The sequence below is a fragment of the Falco biarmicus genome, chromosome 4 (genome assembly GCF_023638135.1).
Source record: "Falco biarmicus isolate bFalBia1 chromosome 4, bFalBia1.pri, whole genome shotgun sequence".
Lineage (NCBI taxonomy): Eukaryota > Metazoa > Chordata > Aves > Falconiformes > Falconidae > Falco > Falco biarmicus.
In genome coordinates this window covers 50697928-50711354 of record NC_079291.1, presented here as the reverse complement: position 1 = coordinate 50711354, position 13427 = coordinate 50697928, and the positions used below count along the sequence as shown (strand labels likewise).

General features: G+C 38.0%; 1 protein-coding gene across 7 annotated transcripts in view; it reads right to left on the bottom strand.

Moving 5' to 3' along the window:
* LARP4B (La ribonucleoprotein 4B) overlaps positions 1 to 13427 on the bottom strand; it is a 58391-nt gene that overhangs the window by 23719 nt on the left and 21245 nt on the right. For 3 of the 7 annotated variants that reach the window (XM_056335882.1, XM_056335883.1, XM_056335884.1), the window contains exons 3-4: positions 2210 to 2357; positions 1882 to 2043 (exon numbers count right to left, since the gene is read on the bottom strand). In XM_056335882.1, coding sequence (XP_056191857.1) covers positions 1882 to 2043; positions 2210 to 2357 — 310 coding nt within the window. Of the gene's footprint in view, positions 1 to 1881; positions 2044 to 2209; positions 2358 to 3725; positions 3908 to 4246; positions 10201 to 13427 lie in introns of those variants that run through there. The other 4 variants (XM_056335879.1, XM_056335881.1, XM_056335878.1 and 1 more) reach the window with 4 other exon arrangements.

Below are 13427 nucleotides of genomic sequence, written 5' to 3'. Positions count from 1 at the left end.
GGGACACTTTTTATTTAAAACAGAAAAAAGACCCATATCTCACTTTACTTGTTATTCTCTGTTCTCCAACTACATATAAATTTGAAGCAGTTTTATAAGAGCAGCTACAAACACATCTGAAAGTAAACACTAAGACAATTTAGCTCCCATATGTGTCTTCCAGTCTTAGGAAACCAATTTTCAGCTGACTAAACCCTGACTAATGCAACCAATACAGCAAGCGACCAGCATAATGGAGGCACTTCATACTTCTGGCCTTGCTCTAAATCCCCACCACATTAATCCAGAAAAGTGTTTACAAACCATAGTTATGAAATATCAGCAGATATCCAATCAATTAACAACAGATGTGTGATCACTTAATATCTTGACTAAGAAGGAGACAATGGTTTAAGACGTTAAACTGTTAAAGATCGGAAGTTTACTGTGGCTTTTAGAGATTTGTAAAACACATGACATGTTTCATAAATTAGGTTTTTTACAGGGTATTTCACACCAACAACTCCATTCCCTTCAGTAATTTCATCCTTTTCTTCAGCTCTCCTTAACCCTTCTTCCTAAAGCAACTCTTAAGTCCTCCCACTGTTTTGTCCTTCACATGTTCTATTCTGATGTAGATAATGCCAACACCTGAGAAATACACCTAGCTGGTACCACTATTTCTCTTCCCCATCTCCTCTTTCTTCCTTGCCCAAAACGTAGCAAAGACCAAATTTACATGCATTTTTAAAAAATAATAAAATAAAAATAGTCAGATTTCAGAGTTCGGACCACCTATGTCACTATTCATCTAGTGGCATAGATCTGACCTGCTATCCAGCTGCTTTACAATACTATTTGACTCATTAAAAGTTAACTGTTTCAGGCACGTAAAGGACACACTGACAAGTTCTAACACTAAACTGCGGAACACTGTTCCCTTCTAGAGAGCTAGGCACCATAAATATAATTTTCTGTTTGCCAGTTAGTAATTTTTTAATATTCCCCAACAGTACCGTTGAATAGCAGAGTCAAAGAGAACTTTCGGTTTTCAACACAAGCAAGGATGATGCCACAGCTGTGTCTGGTTTCAGTCATCTTGATTACCAACTATTATGGATGCTATACTGGTCATTTCAAATACACGTTATAAAATCAGCTAAGCACAATGCACATGGAACAGATGTCTCAAATCTCAAACAGCCAGTACATTTTCCTCTTTCCCATTCCTCATCTCCGTTCAAGTAGTAATCCTACATGCATCTTGCAGGCCTTCTGTCCCCTTCAGTGAAATATAAGCATGGCTGAACCTCTATGCTAGTTTCCAGAAGTTTCTTAAAACATGCCATCTGGTATAGGCTACAGCTACTAACAGTTGCACTGAAAAAAGTTCATGGAAGTTCATTAAAAAAGAATGCAAAGAAATCAAGACTAAACTGTTGCTTATTTTAGCATTTTAAAAAAGTACAAGACTAATCTTCCAACACATTAACATTACTACTTGAGACACAAATGGTATGTGAATTTCACCTCAGTACCTGACCCCGCTAGGAACATGCGGCTTAGGTAGATATCTAAATGTAAATGTCTACACTGGGGACTTGCATTCACAATAACATTTCAGAAAACAATACTCTGCTATATCCAGAACTTATGATCAATTCTGTGGAGTATCTCATAAGGCCTACACAAAACAGGAGGAGACTGATTTCTAAATATGTCTAAACCTGAGGGCAAAAGAGACAGGATTTTCCAGGGTCTGTTTACAGAACACATACATTGAACAACAGAAGTGGTGGGTTTTTTGGTTGGGTTTTTTAATGGATGCTCACTTTTCAACTCAAAGTATGTTTTCTTTTTTTTTTTTAATCCAAGTCCAATCAAATATTTGCTTTCCCTTACCTGTCTGGGTAGTTTCGTGCATAGACTCATACTCAGAATGATCAAGAGCCAAAGGGTTCATATCTGCCTGGTCTGACACAGAAACAGCTGGTGACGGCTCCTGCAGCTCTGTCAGCACCGCATTCTGATGCTTTTTGTCCCCATCACCATTGGCATCCAGTCCTGCAGCAGAGATGACACACTCAAATAAGCATTCCTTCTAATCACAGCAACATTGCAGATAAAACTAAAAAACTGCATGCATTTTTTAAATAGGAAATTAAAATCAAGAAAGTTCTGCACTCAGCTTTACCTTTTGCATGAGCAACAGCTAGAAACTTATTCCTACCTTCTTTACAAGAATCTGGAGGTTGGTCAGGTATTTCTTCCCACGTTTTGCTCACGCTACCATCAGTGGCACCGCTTGCTTCCAAATGTAACATATGATTTCCCCAAACCTTTGCATTAGGGTTTAACTCAGAAACCTTGGTTGACTCCTACAAAGAGAAGGATTTTTGATTATGCACTTGGCAGATGCACAGCACATCTGTGCACATATATGTACATTCTCAAATAACAGTATCAGAGGCGAAACTCAAGACTGTATTGTCAAGTTTTTTCACATCCGAATATATTAACTGACTTGCCATCCCATAATTGTTTTAGGTACAGACATGACCGAAATGTGCAGCACAAGATTCATTTCCCTGATTAAGAATCACTAGAAAAGGATGGCCAAGCAAACTACAACAAACTTTCATTCTTTGCCTCTGACAAACTAACTCAACCTGTACTTGGCCCTAGATTTCAGGCAGTTCTCTAACATAACATGTTAACTTGATGTGGAATGTTACTGCATATGTTTCTGAAAAATAACAAAAAATTTAAGAAAATAAAAACGCACAGGGTTTTTCTCTGGATTTATATAAACATTTAACAGTTTTAAGGAAGCATTACAGAAAAATGAAAGCAATGAGATGTGAATGACAACTTCCATCATTACTTCAAGAAAAGAAAAATAGAACACTAATGAAAATTTAGATCCATTTTCCCCTAGGTAGAACAAAAAGAATGAATTACCAGATGCAGTTAAATCATATCTTAGGCCAACCTCCTTTAACCTGGATTAGAAATGGGCACATTTAACAGTCATATACTGTTATACATAACCATTATATACATGGTTATATTTGTACTTCAGAGATTGCTCTCTGCAGTGCCAGCACCTACAATACTTTCTTGATAGCAGCATGAGACTGTTTTCTCTTGTTTTGCTAATGTTTGAGCAAAATGCATTAAGATATTCCATACCCAGAGTATCTTTGGTAAATTTTACTATGAAGATTATAATGGGAAAGAGTATTGCTCAAAATAACACATACTAAAAAAGTTCATTAAAGTTTGTTTTATGAATTTAAGGAACATTATAGAGCTTAAGACAGGCACTTCAAAACTTCATGAAGCTTTAATTATTCTGAAACACATGCACTCAAATAGTCATTATCATAGTGTATAGAAAACACTATGTTTTCTATATGTCTATATCCAGAAGGTAAAAAGATCTAAAGAATCTCAACTTAAGCACATCTACAGAATGACTGAGAAAAGACATGAAAAGTAGTAGTGTTCAACTGCTTGAATAGTAAGGATTCAAAGATGATAAGTTTGATCAGTTTCCATTTTTAATACAAAAGTTCCCCCCCCAGGAGATAAACTTAAGACTCTAGTACGATCCACTGCCAGGACTGCAACTGCTGGGCAAGGTAAGAGCAGCTGTGTAACAGAGTACTGTGGAGAGCAATGGTTCTGCTCAGCAGGGAAGAGTAGCAGCAGCTACCACGGGTCACCTTTTGTTTCTTTCTTACCCCAGCCAGCCAAGATCCAGTCTAACTCAATTCCTCATGCTCCTCCTGCAGCCACTGCTTTCTACAGCACTTCAGAAGATCACCTCCTGAAGCAAGCAAAAGGTTTCCTAATTGCTACAAAACAAGAACTTTAAGCTTTCAGGAAATGCACAGACATTTCTTCCTATTTGAAGGTAAAGAGTACTACTACCAGTCTGTAGAAAGTTTCCCTTCCACATACTTAAGCGTTCATCTCAAGCTCATCCAGAATTGAGAACGTGCAATCAAGATACTTTGCCCAAAATTTGAACATGCACACAAGGTAAATAGAACAAAAAAAAAAAAAAATAATAATCAATATCCAGCAACATCCTGAACCACTACATGTTGTATAGCATTCAGTTTTGCAAAGGAAAGAGTGGTCAGCTTCAAGACAAGTTAACACATTAAATATAGCTACCTAATAAAACCAGTTTGACTTGCCTTAATTCCTAGCTTCAGCTTTAAGCTTTAACATCAAATCACTTTTGCAGAATACTTACAAGTTTGTCTTTATCTCGCCATCCCGAAGTACCAATATTTTCTGGTGTTAGCAGCTGATATGGGTATCTTCTCACTGAGTACGAAGTACCTGTCAAGTCTTCAGGTCCATTCTGGAAGTTTTCACTAACTATACACAGCCTGTCATTCTTTACAGTATCATTAGAAATCGCATTATTCCATAGAAAGCCCATCAGATATTCACCATTGCCAGCAGTAACGGTGCCAGAAAACAGCTGTTTTGTCCAATCAGTATTGTCAGTATGAAGACTGATAAAATGTGACCACATTTCAACTTGGGGATTTTGTCTGTCCAGTTCATAGGAGTGCTCTTGGTCACTCAACGCATCTTCCATCAGGTCTAATATACACTGCTCACTGCCTTGCTGAAATCCTGCGGCACCAGGAGAGGCACTGTGTATTTCATAGGAAGGAGTAGCAGCATATTTGTCTACCTGCTTTGGGTCAACAAAGACTCCAAGCTCTTTGTTTGAGAAAGTCTTGTGATCTGACTGCATCTGTTCCCAACTTGTGGTCAAGTCATTCATTTCAGTATTTAATAAGTAACTGGTGTTTTTCAGTTCAGCACTCTTGGTCTCTAACTGCTTTAAATCCCCTGTAGTAAAAGCTTCTAGCTTCCCAGTTGACATATCAAAACCAGTAAGGTTCTCCTCCTCTGAGTGGATGCTGACACACTCTTTTACTTCATCATCCTGCAGATTACGCTCATTAACACCACACACTCTTTCTTCACAAATTCCTGATCCTACTTCAGTAAAAGGCCCAACAGAAACTTGGATGTTCCCGACCTCTGGCTCTGGACTGGCACAGTGACATAACTCAGGCTCTTCTACTGGTTTATCATGCACATGAGAATATAGATTTTGACACAATGAAGGTAAACAATTGTGGGCTTTATGTAAGAGATTACTGGCGTCTTCCAGATTTTTAGTGTCATCTACCAATTTTACACAGTTGTCCAAAGCTGCAGGTACAGCGGAGTTAGAGTAAGCATTCTGATCATGAGTCAAGACTTCACTGCAATTTAAGAGGCTTTTACCATGATCAACAATGTTAGCATCCAAATTCTGGTTTACATTTTCTGCCTTGTTATCAATTGTCTCATTTAGGTGAACTTCAAATTTTGTCTGTTTTACAGATTCTATTACATCCCCAGCTGTTTTGGCTGGGTCAGTTCCTGCATTCCACTGATGTGCCACTGTGTGGAGGGAACATGCACCCTGCTGCTCATCCTGTCTACAGTTCATGTCCACTTTACTCATATCCTCATGTTCCACAGACACAGAAGAGATGCTGGATTTGTTATCTGAATTTGAATAACTGCATATTTTTTCTTTATTCCCTGGTGACTCTTGTGAAATCCCAGATTCTAGGCTGTTTTTCTTTAAGAACATTTCATCTGCACTTGTGTGATGTAATTCATGAGATGTCAAAGTGTCATCGCCTACCCATGATCGAGTTCTGCTCAAGCTACCAGCTTCTTCAAGCATGTTTTTTAGCTCAACAATACTCACACAGACATCTTCCTCCATGCCACGGTGGTTTGCACCTTCAGTTGATGTCTTGTTTTCAGAGCAACTCTTAATTTGAGTTTGAAAATCAGAAGCTTCTCCCAAGTTTTTGTGCATTTCAGTCCTACTCAAAGCTTCACAGCTACCCAAAACTGTACCTGTGCATTTCTCTTTATCTTTCAAGATTTCTTCCAAAACCCTGTGGTGTTCACTACAGTCAGGTACAAACATTTGGCTATCGCCGTATGTTCTTTGAAATGTTCTCTTTTCCACATTTGAGTTTACTTCACTTTCTGGCTTTAGGAAGTCACTGCCTTCAGCAAGATTTTCTGCATGTTGACTCACCAAAAAAGAATCATTGTCCATTTCACGTAACTCTAACAATAACTTAAAGTTACCCCTTGTGTTCTCTGCCACCTGTTTGGTATTTATTTCCCTTACAACACTCAATGGATGCCTACTTAAATCGAATGGTACAGTCTCAGAATCATGACTTCCCTCATTTTTTTCTGAATTACATTCTCCAGTGTTTATCAAGACACTGAAAATACAATCAGTGTGTTTCATGTTTTCTGAATCGGGGCTGTATCTGTTCTCTTCAGCAGCATCTGCAGATTTTAAAGTATCACTAGCTGTATGGGGCGATTCATTCCAACTGACAGCATCATCTACAGCACATACCACCTCTTGTTGATTCTCAGGGACAACTTCATCATATACTTTCGCCCTTAAGCCATCTGTTACTGTATTGTCAGTACTTAACCTATGCACCTGACATCTGTTAGCCAGTAAGTTATCGTAAGAAGACTGGGTATCTATGCTACAATATTCCTTTGTTTCCTTTTTCTGCATGTTTGACCTATCCTTTTTTTTAAACTCAAACAGTTCTTTCTGCAAATTAAGCTTAGCTTCCACTTGTGCCGACTGCTGCATTGGAAATTCCTCCCCAGTGTCTAGAGGTCGTGCCATGCTGCACATTCCTTCATCAGTAACAGCTGAGTTATCTATGTCTGCTGCAGTCTCTCCATGCACAGTAGCTGGCACCTCTTCATCCCCTTTCAGATCTTCAGCATCTACAACACAAATACTGTAAAACTCCCTATCTTTTCTATTCTGTCTGTTGTCTACATCAAGATAGGAAAATGTTGGAGACCTCTCTCCGTATGAATTTGAACCTTTTTGCAGGCTGTCACTCGTGCTATCTTCAGCATTTGCTGTTACTTCATTCTGCCTTGAATGGTCACATGTAACTGCATGACCCTCCAGAAAATTTCTATTTAAGGAAATTTCACTCTGTAAGCCTTTGTCTAGGATATCTGGTACATGTGAAGTAGAAATATGATCAAACAAGCAATGCTCTTCTGCAGCTACATTTTCATTAATATTACTGTTAATATTTTCTATATTGTTCATGTACTGACCATTATTACTAGATTTTTTAGGTGCTCTTTTTTTAAAAAACTTGTCTTTATTTTCTTCACTTTTCTGCAGATTTCTGTATGTACCAGAGACCTTCAGGAGGCGACTAAAGGAATTAAAGAAGCTAAAAGGTCTGTCATACGTTCTCCTAGAGCTCTCACGAGGAGTATTCTCCATAGTTTTGTATGACTGATATTTTGCTTTTCTATCCCAGAACCCAGATTTAGAATTTGATGCTGCGCAATCATCACTACGAACGCACCGAATGCTGACCATCGCAGCTGCCCCATTAACTGTCCTTCCCACTGTATGCAGATCCTGGCTTTCCACAGTTCCTAAAATTGAAGATAAAGTTTTACTTATCCTTGACTCTGGCGCTTCCTCTTCCACAGATTTTTGCAACAAGCTGGTTTTCTCCTCATTCGTGCTGTTACTCAATTCTTTACTGAAGCAGCAGCCCATGGTTAATAAGTAGCGTCAGAGGAGTCTTCTCATTGCAAATCACCTTCCTCTGTACACTAAACTAACTTTCTACTGCTACTGAGGAAACAAGCCAACACCCAGCTGCCAAAAATAGCACACTTTAAAACCATACAGGGGTTCATATGTCATTGCCACTCAAAGTCCAAATCCCAGTTGCTGAGCCATGTTTTAGTATTTCATCATATGCACTGTAATATTCAAGCCAAATAATTCTCCTAATGAGATTACAGTCTGTTTACAAGTATTACCAAGTCTTATGAACTTCCACTGTTTCATTTCCTGAAGAGTTTCCTTCATCCAAATCATTAAAATGCTTAAATGACATCTTTCACAATGTCTGTATCTGCCAAAAACCTGCTTGCCTTCATGTTTAATACAACGCCTCCTTTCTGTACAAGGATAAATGCATTCTGGCTTCACACGTTTAAATCTGATTTTAAGACTGAACCAGTGGAAGCTATTAGATCAAAGACATTTTGGACAATTTTCTCCTTTTCCTCCCTTCCCCCAGAGCTGAACCTCTAGCAAGATTACTTCTTTAGGAAAAGCAGGCTAAAGATAGATAAGACCTCATGTATTCCATTGAGGAGACATTGTACGTTATCAGTAGCTAATTCTGTTCCAAGCCCTTTTTTTTTGTTTGTTATCTGCACACAAGAAAATACATAATCCTTCATTGATTACAGCACTGGAAGGGGCCTGAAGATCATCTAGCCATCTTATGGTACTGTGGCAGGATTAATTATACTTAAGCACCAAAAAAGTATGTATTCTTTTATAAAAAAACTTAAGACAAATTTAAAAGGTGATTTGACTAAACGCTACTTCTTCCAAAAGTCTGTCTCCAGTGTAAGTCTTCTTTGTTGTACATAGGCAGACTTCTTTCTGACCTTAGGACAGCTAGAACATCTTTATACACATGTATTTACATACTGAAAGACTTCTACTACTAAGTCCCTTTACTTGCTAAAAAAGTGTTTGTTTTTTCAAAAATGAAAACCCAATAAAAGAAGCTGAAAACACCTAGCAATCTTTTCTGCTCTAAACAGATGTTCTTCTTTGCCTTTACATAACCTTACATCACTCAGACCTCCTCAAATCCATTCCTCTCATTTCAAATTTGGACCCCATCCTTCAGAGAGCTTGCAGACTGTACCACTACAGCACCACTCTACTCTGTTACTTAAAAGGTATTGAAAACACAGAAGAAAGTAAAACAAGACAGACCCTTAAACTCTATTTCAAATGTTCTTTCAGCTATACATTGAACTCAAGTATTATTTTTCAATTGGTTGTGCACTTTACGGCTAGTTTAATAAAGATGTACTTGAACTACAGCTTTAAGTTAACTAGTAAGAAATTATTTTATTTTCTACTGTACCCACTTGCAGGGTAAAGGCTGCTTAATACACAGAGATCCATGCTCTAATACTCTACTACCCTTACTTTTTTTTGGCATGATTGTCATTATGACTTATTTTACAGCTGCTTTCATGGCAAGTCACAAAGCCTATATAAGGCTTGAGAAATGACTCAGTCTCATTTATGTTGTCTATATGGTCTCAGTCACCACCACACTGCAAGATTTCTGCTTTGTTTCCAAAATTCCAAGACAAAAAATTTCCATCTTTACCAGAGAAGCCCACAGTCACTTTCTCATTTCCATCTCCTTCTCTTCCTTTAATTCTGACCGAAAATACAGAAAATTTACTACTATAAACATAGAAATAAATCAAGCATCAGTTCCTCTTTTACTCATTCTATCTTGTTAGTAAACTAAGTTGACATCTGTTTAGAGTAACAAAAGAGAAGCAAGCATTTTGTTTCCTGTTGTCATCTGAAGACTGAGAAAAAAAACAAATGCTGCTGCACTGAACCACAGTAAGCAGAATCAAGCTGCATTAAAATCAGGTAGAAAATAAAAAAAACTCTTGCTATCCCTAACTGTTTGCAATCTTATAATAGCTTGCAACTACAAGGTAGTACTGAGCAAGTGCAGAATCACTCTAGAAATTCAAATGTTTCACTTTAGTCTGCACTGCAGCCACTATGAACTGCTCCTGCAGTAACAGTGGAGTTCCCATGTAACAGCAGAGACTGGCAGTGAATCTCTTCCATATACAGCATGAAATGCTTCTGTTCTCTTCTCTGAAGCTTTTACAATGGATTAGAATATTTGAGTCATTCCTTACCCTACTTCTCTTTATAAACACTTGTAACACACAAAAGAGCAAAGCTCTAATGTAGTTGCCAATGCAGCTTTTTCTCCCCAGACAAGTATTCTGCTCATAGGACAAATGAAACAAAAAAATAACGTGCTTTAGATTCTTAAACACAGGTTGCCATATATTTAAATGCCATAGGCAGACTCAGATTTCTATATGTGAAAAAAACATATTGGCTAACTTTCAGGGGAAACCTATTCACTGCTAATCCTCTGACCATAAAGAAAGGTTGCTGAATTAGCTAGGGACACATCCCCTCCACAGCAAATCTGCTTTGAAACTGCATAGTATAAGAGGAAGACTACCCTGCCCCCCCCCCCCCCTCATCTTATCCAATAAGTGAAGCCTCAAAGCACCTCCAGATACATTGCTCTTAAGAATCGGAAGTCTGATGCATCATTGCTGCCATCTGCTGCATTTTTTTTTTAATTCTCCAGGGGGACAAAGTTACTCAACATGCTTAGATCCAGACTTAAAGCTATGCCAAATCACTCCTCTCTTCAGCATTCCCTGGAACCAAGATCAGGGAATGGGGAGGGAGTTACTTATAATAGTTTTTTTTAAACAAATGCCATGAGCAAACAATTCAACTGTTTTTAATGTCAGCATAAAGTCACAGTAATACTTGCAAAGTTTACAACTATTCAGAAAACTCCATCATTGGATAAACAAATAGCATGATTTTTTCCCCTCTGTTATTTAACCATTACTAACTATGTGCTTTCTAGAGGGGAACAAAGTGCTTTTAAGAGACAGACCAGGGCAAAGTCCACTTTTTCAGTGCTTTAACAAGCACTTTGCTATCAACTAATAGGGAGAAAAATGGGTGAAGTGGTTCAGGCAAGCAGACTTCCAGTTTTCCCATAACCTTATGTGCAAAGGCACATTTTGTACTTGCTCCCCTGGTTTTATCTAAGAGTTCCAGGGATAACTTCTATTTTTAAGCACCTATAGTGCACATTCACAAAGTTACATTTCTCAATACTGGTTATTGTGGGATCACCATTAAAAACAGCAACATAAATTTATGCTACATTACCCAAGGCTGGCTGGTTAACTTGCAAGGTTCAGTAAGACTTAAAAGCCTTCTGGCTAAGCTAAACACCACCACCGGAATTGAAAAGCACTTTACCAGAATTTCTGCTTTGCCACTTCAGTGCCCAGCTCAGCTGGGGGCGAGTTTGTTTATTTTGTTAGGTTTTTTCCTTTATAGGTATATTTCTCATCTACTCGAAGCCTAAATAGGTTTTCCCTCTCCATGAAAAAGAACTGCTCTGAAGCAGAAGCTGCACTTTCGTAATGTGAACAATTTTAATAAGCGTTTTAGTCCTATGTTCTGCACACACCTACACAGAAGGCAAGAAGTCAACAAGCTTATTAATAGGAATATACCTACCTAGCTACTTTCATTTCTACACGTCCCTAATTCTTGTCAAGGAATATGGGTTTATCCCATATACAGTCTTACATACTTAAGTTTTAAAATACAGTCTAGCTTTAAAGTCCTTACAACCTTCAGACATCTAACTTCATCTATACTTTTTCTATGATGATGCAACTGTAACCAGTTCTGAGGAAAGCAATTATCCTGTATTCCTAGGCCATACTTGATGTCATGCCCACCTCCAGCTGAGGGAGAAGAGCAGCATCACAACAGACATCACAGCTTCATTACTGCAAGGTTTTTGGAAACTAATCAGATTGCTTAACTTTCCCTCCAAAACATCAAGGTTAAATTGACTGTTAAAGAGTTTAAATAGACATTTGACACATTAAACCAATTAAACATTAGCATTACAAGCCACCAGGTGCAGAACTATTCAGCACTTATGGTCTAAATCTATGATAATGTGACAGAAAGAGCAAACACTGACAAGTATCGATCCTTTACATGATGCTGACACCATAGATGTTCAATTTAAGATCTAATCCTCCCATCTCTTCTTTAAAGCTGTTCATGATCTCAGAATTATTAAATATCACCTACTTGTTATACAAACTGCTACTTAGCTCTTAATTGGCACATACTGTGTATTGTCAAATGATCTGAGGATTATATGCTATACCAGACTTTCACTGAACTGTTACATAGGGTCCTATATTAAACTAGTAAATGTAACTTCCTCAGTCCCTTTTTATTCTGAAGCTTATTCTTGAATGGGTTATAAAAGGGTTTTTGAACAACACAACCCAGAAGCTCTAAGCCCTAGCCATCCTTCCATATTACCTCCTATGAAAAACATTTTAGGAAGTACAATTAAGTCCCATCTTAAGTTTTCTGACTTGCTAGCTATTTTTCTTGCGCTTAGAATCAACAATATGATTGAATGTATATTACAGCACCCATAAGCATTGACAAAAGCCAGCACATGACATCAGTTTGAATTCCCATTAACAGAAGCCCATGGCAGCACCCAATAATTATTCAACTAGGAAGAGATTTAACTAGGGCAATGCTTATATTGCAATCAGACAGCAAGTTCAAATGACACCACAGCAATATCTTCCACTAGAACAAACCAACGTTTGCAGAACCTGTTGCCACTTGATGACAAGACTCCCTTCTAAAGTTCACCTCAAATTTCCAGATCAGGTCTTCAATTCAGCTAATCAAGGAAAGAAAATTCTTTTGCCCTTGGAAAGTGCTCCAAGACACCAAACGTGGGCATGGCAGGAGAAGAGTTTAGGATCAGTAAGTAAGGAAAAAGATCATGCCTTTAGCACTAAAGGTTAGTTAAGTCCTGTCTGGCAGAGACAGGTCATATAAACTACCTCCACCATGGCATTTGGGTCTTGCCCTCTTCCCTCCAACAATAACCTCAAGTTTCTAGCAGCACAGCATTACTTATAGAAAAGGAAAGAGTGTCAAAAGGGAGTGACACATTTCTTTAATACTGACTTTCCTGGGTCCAGTCTGAAAAGGGCTTTCTTGGAAAGAACAGCTGTCATCAGGATACAAAAAAAAAAAATAGGTAAATATCCAATTACAGACAATACCTGAAGTGACAAAGCCCACCCCTCTAGGTTAAAAAGAAAGCCAGAAAACCCAACAAATATTTAACTCCCAAATTTATCAAAGCTAAGAATTTCCTTATATACTCTAAATCATATACTTCCAATTTGCATGTGTAAGCACTTTATGAGGATCCTCAAGCTGACAATTTCCCTCAATGGACTTGCATACTAAACTACTAACATTCTGCTGTTAAGTACTACTAATATCAGCCATTCAAGAGGAACTGTTGTTGAAAGTGAACCATACTAAGCTTGCAATCAATCTACATTAGGCATTAAACAGCATATAGTTCCATAGCTACTTCAAAGCAGAAGAAATTGCTTTGCCTCCTTCACCATAAGGTTAAGCCTTTTAAACTATTAGTAAATAAATTACCTCTATATCATTAACATAAGCAGTCCTGGAAAGTGATTTCTGAAGGGTTCCACCACAACATCAAAACTTTCATTTTAATTCAGTGACTACTGACTATCTGTTCAACATTACTGACAGTAGAACATGTGTTAAG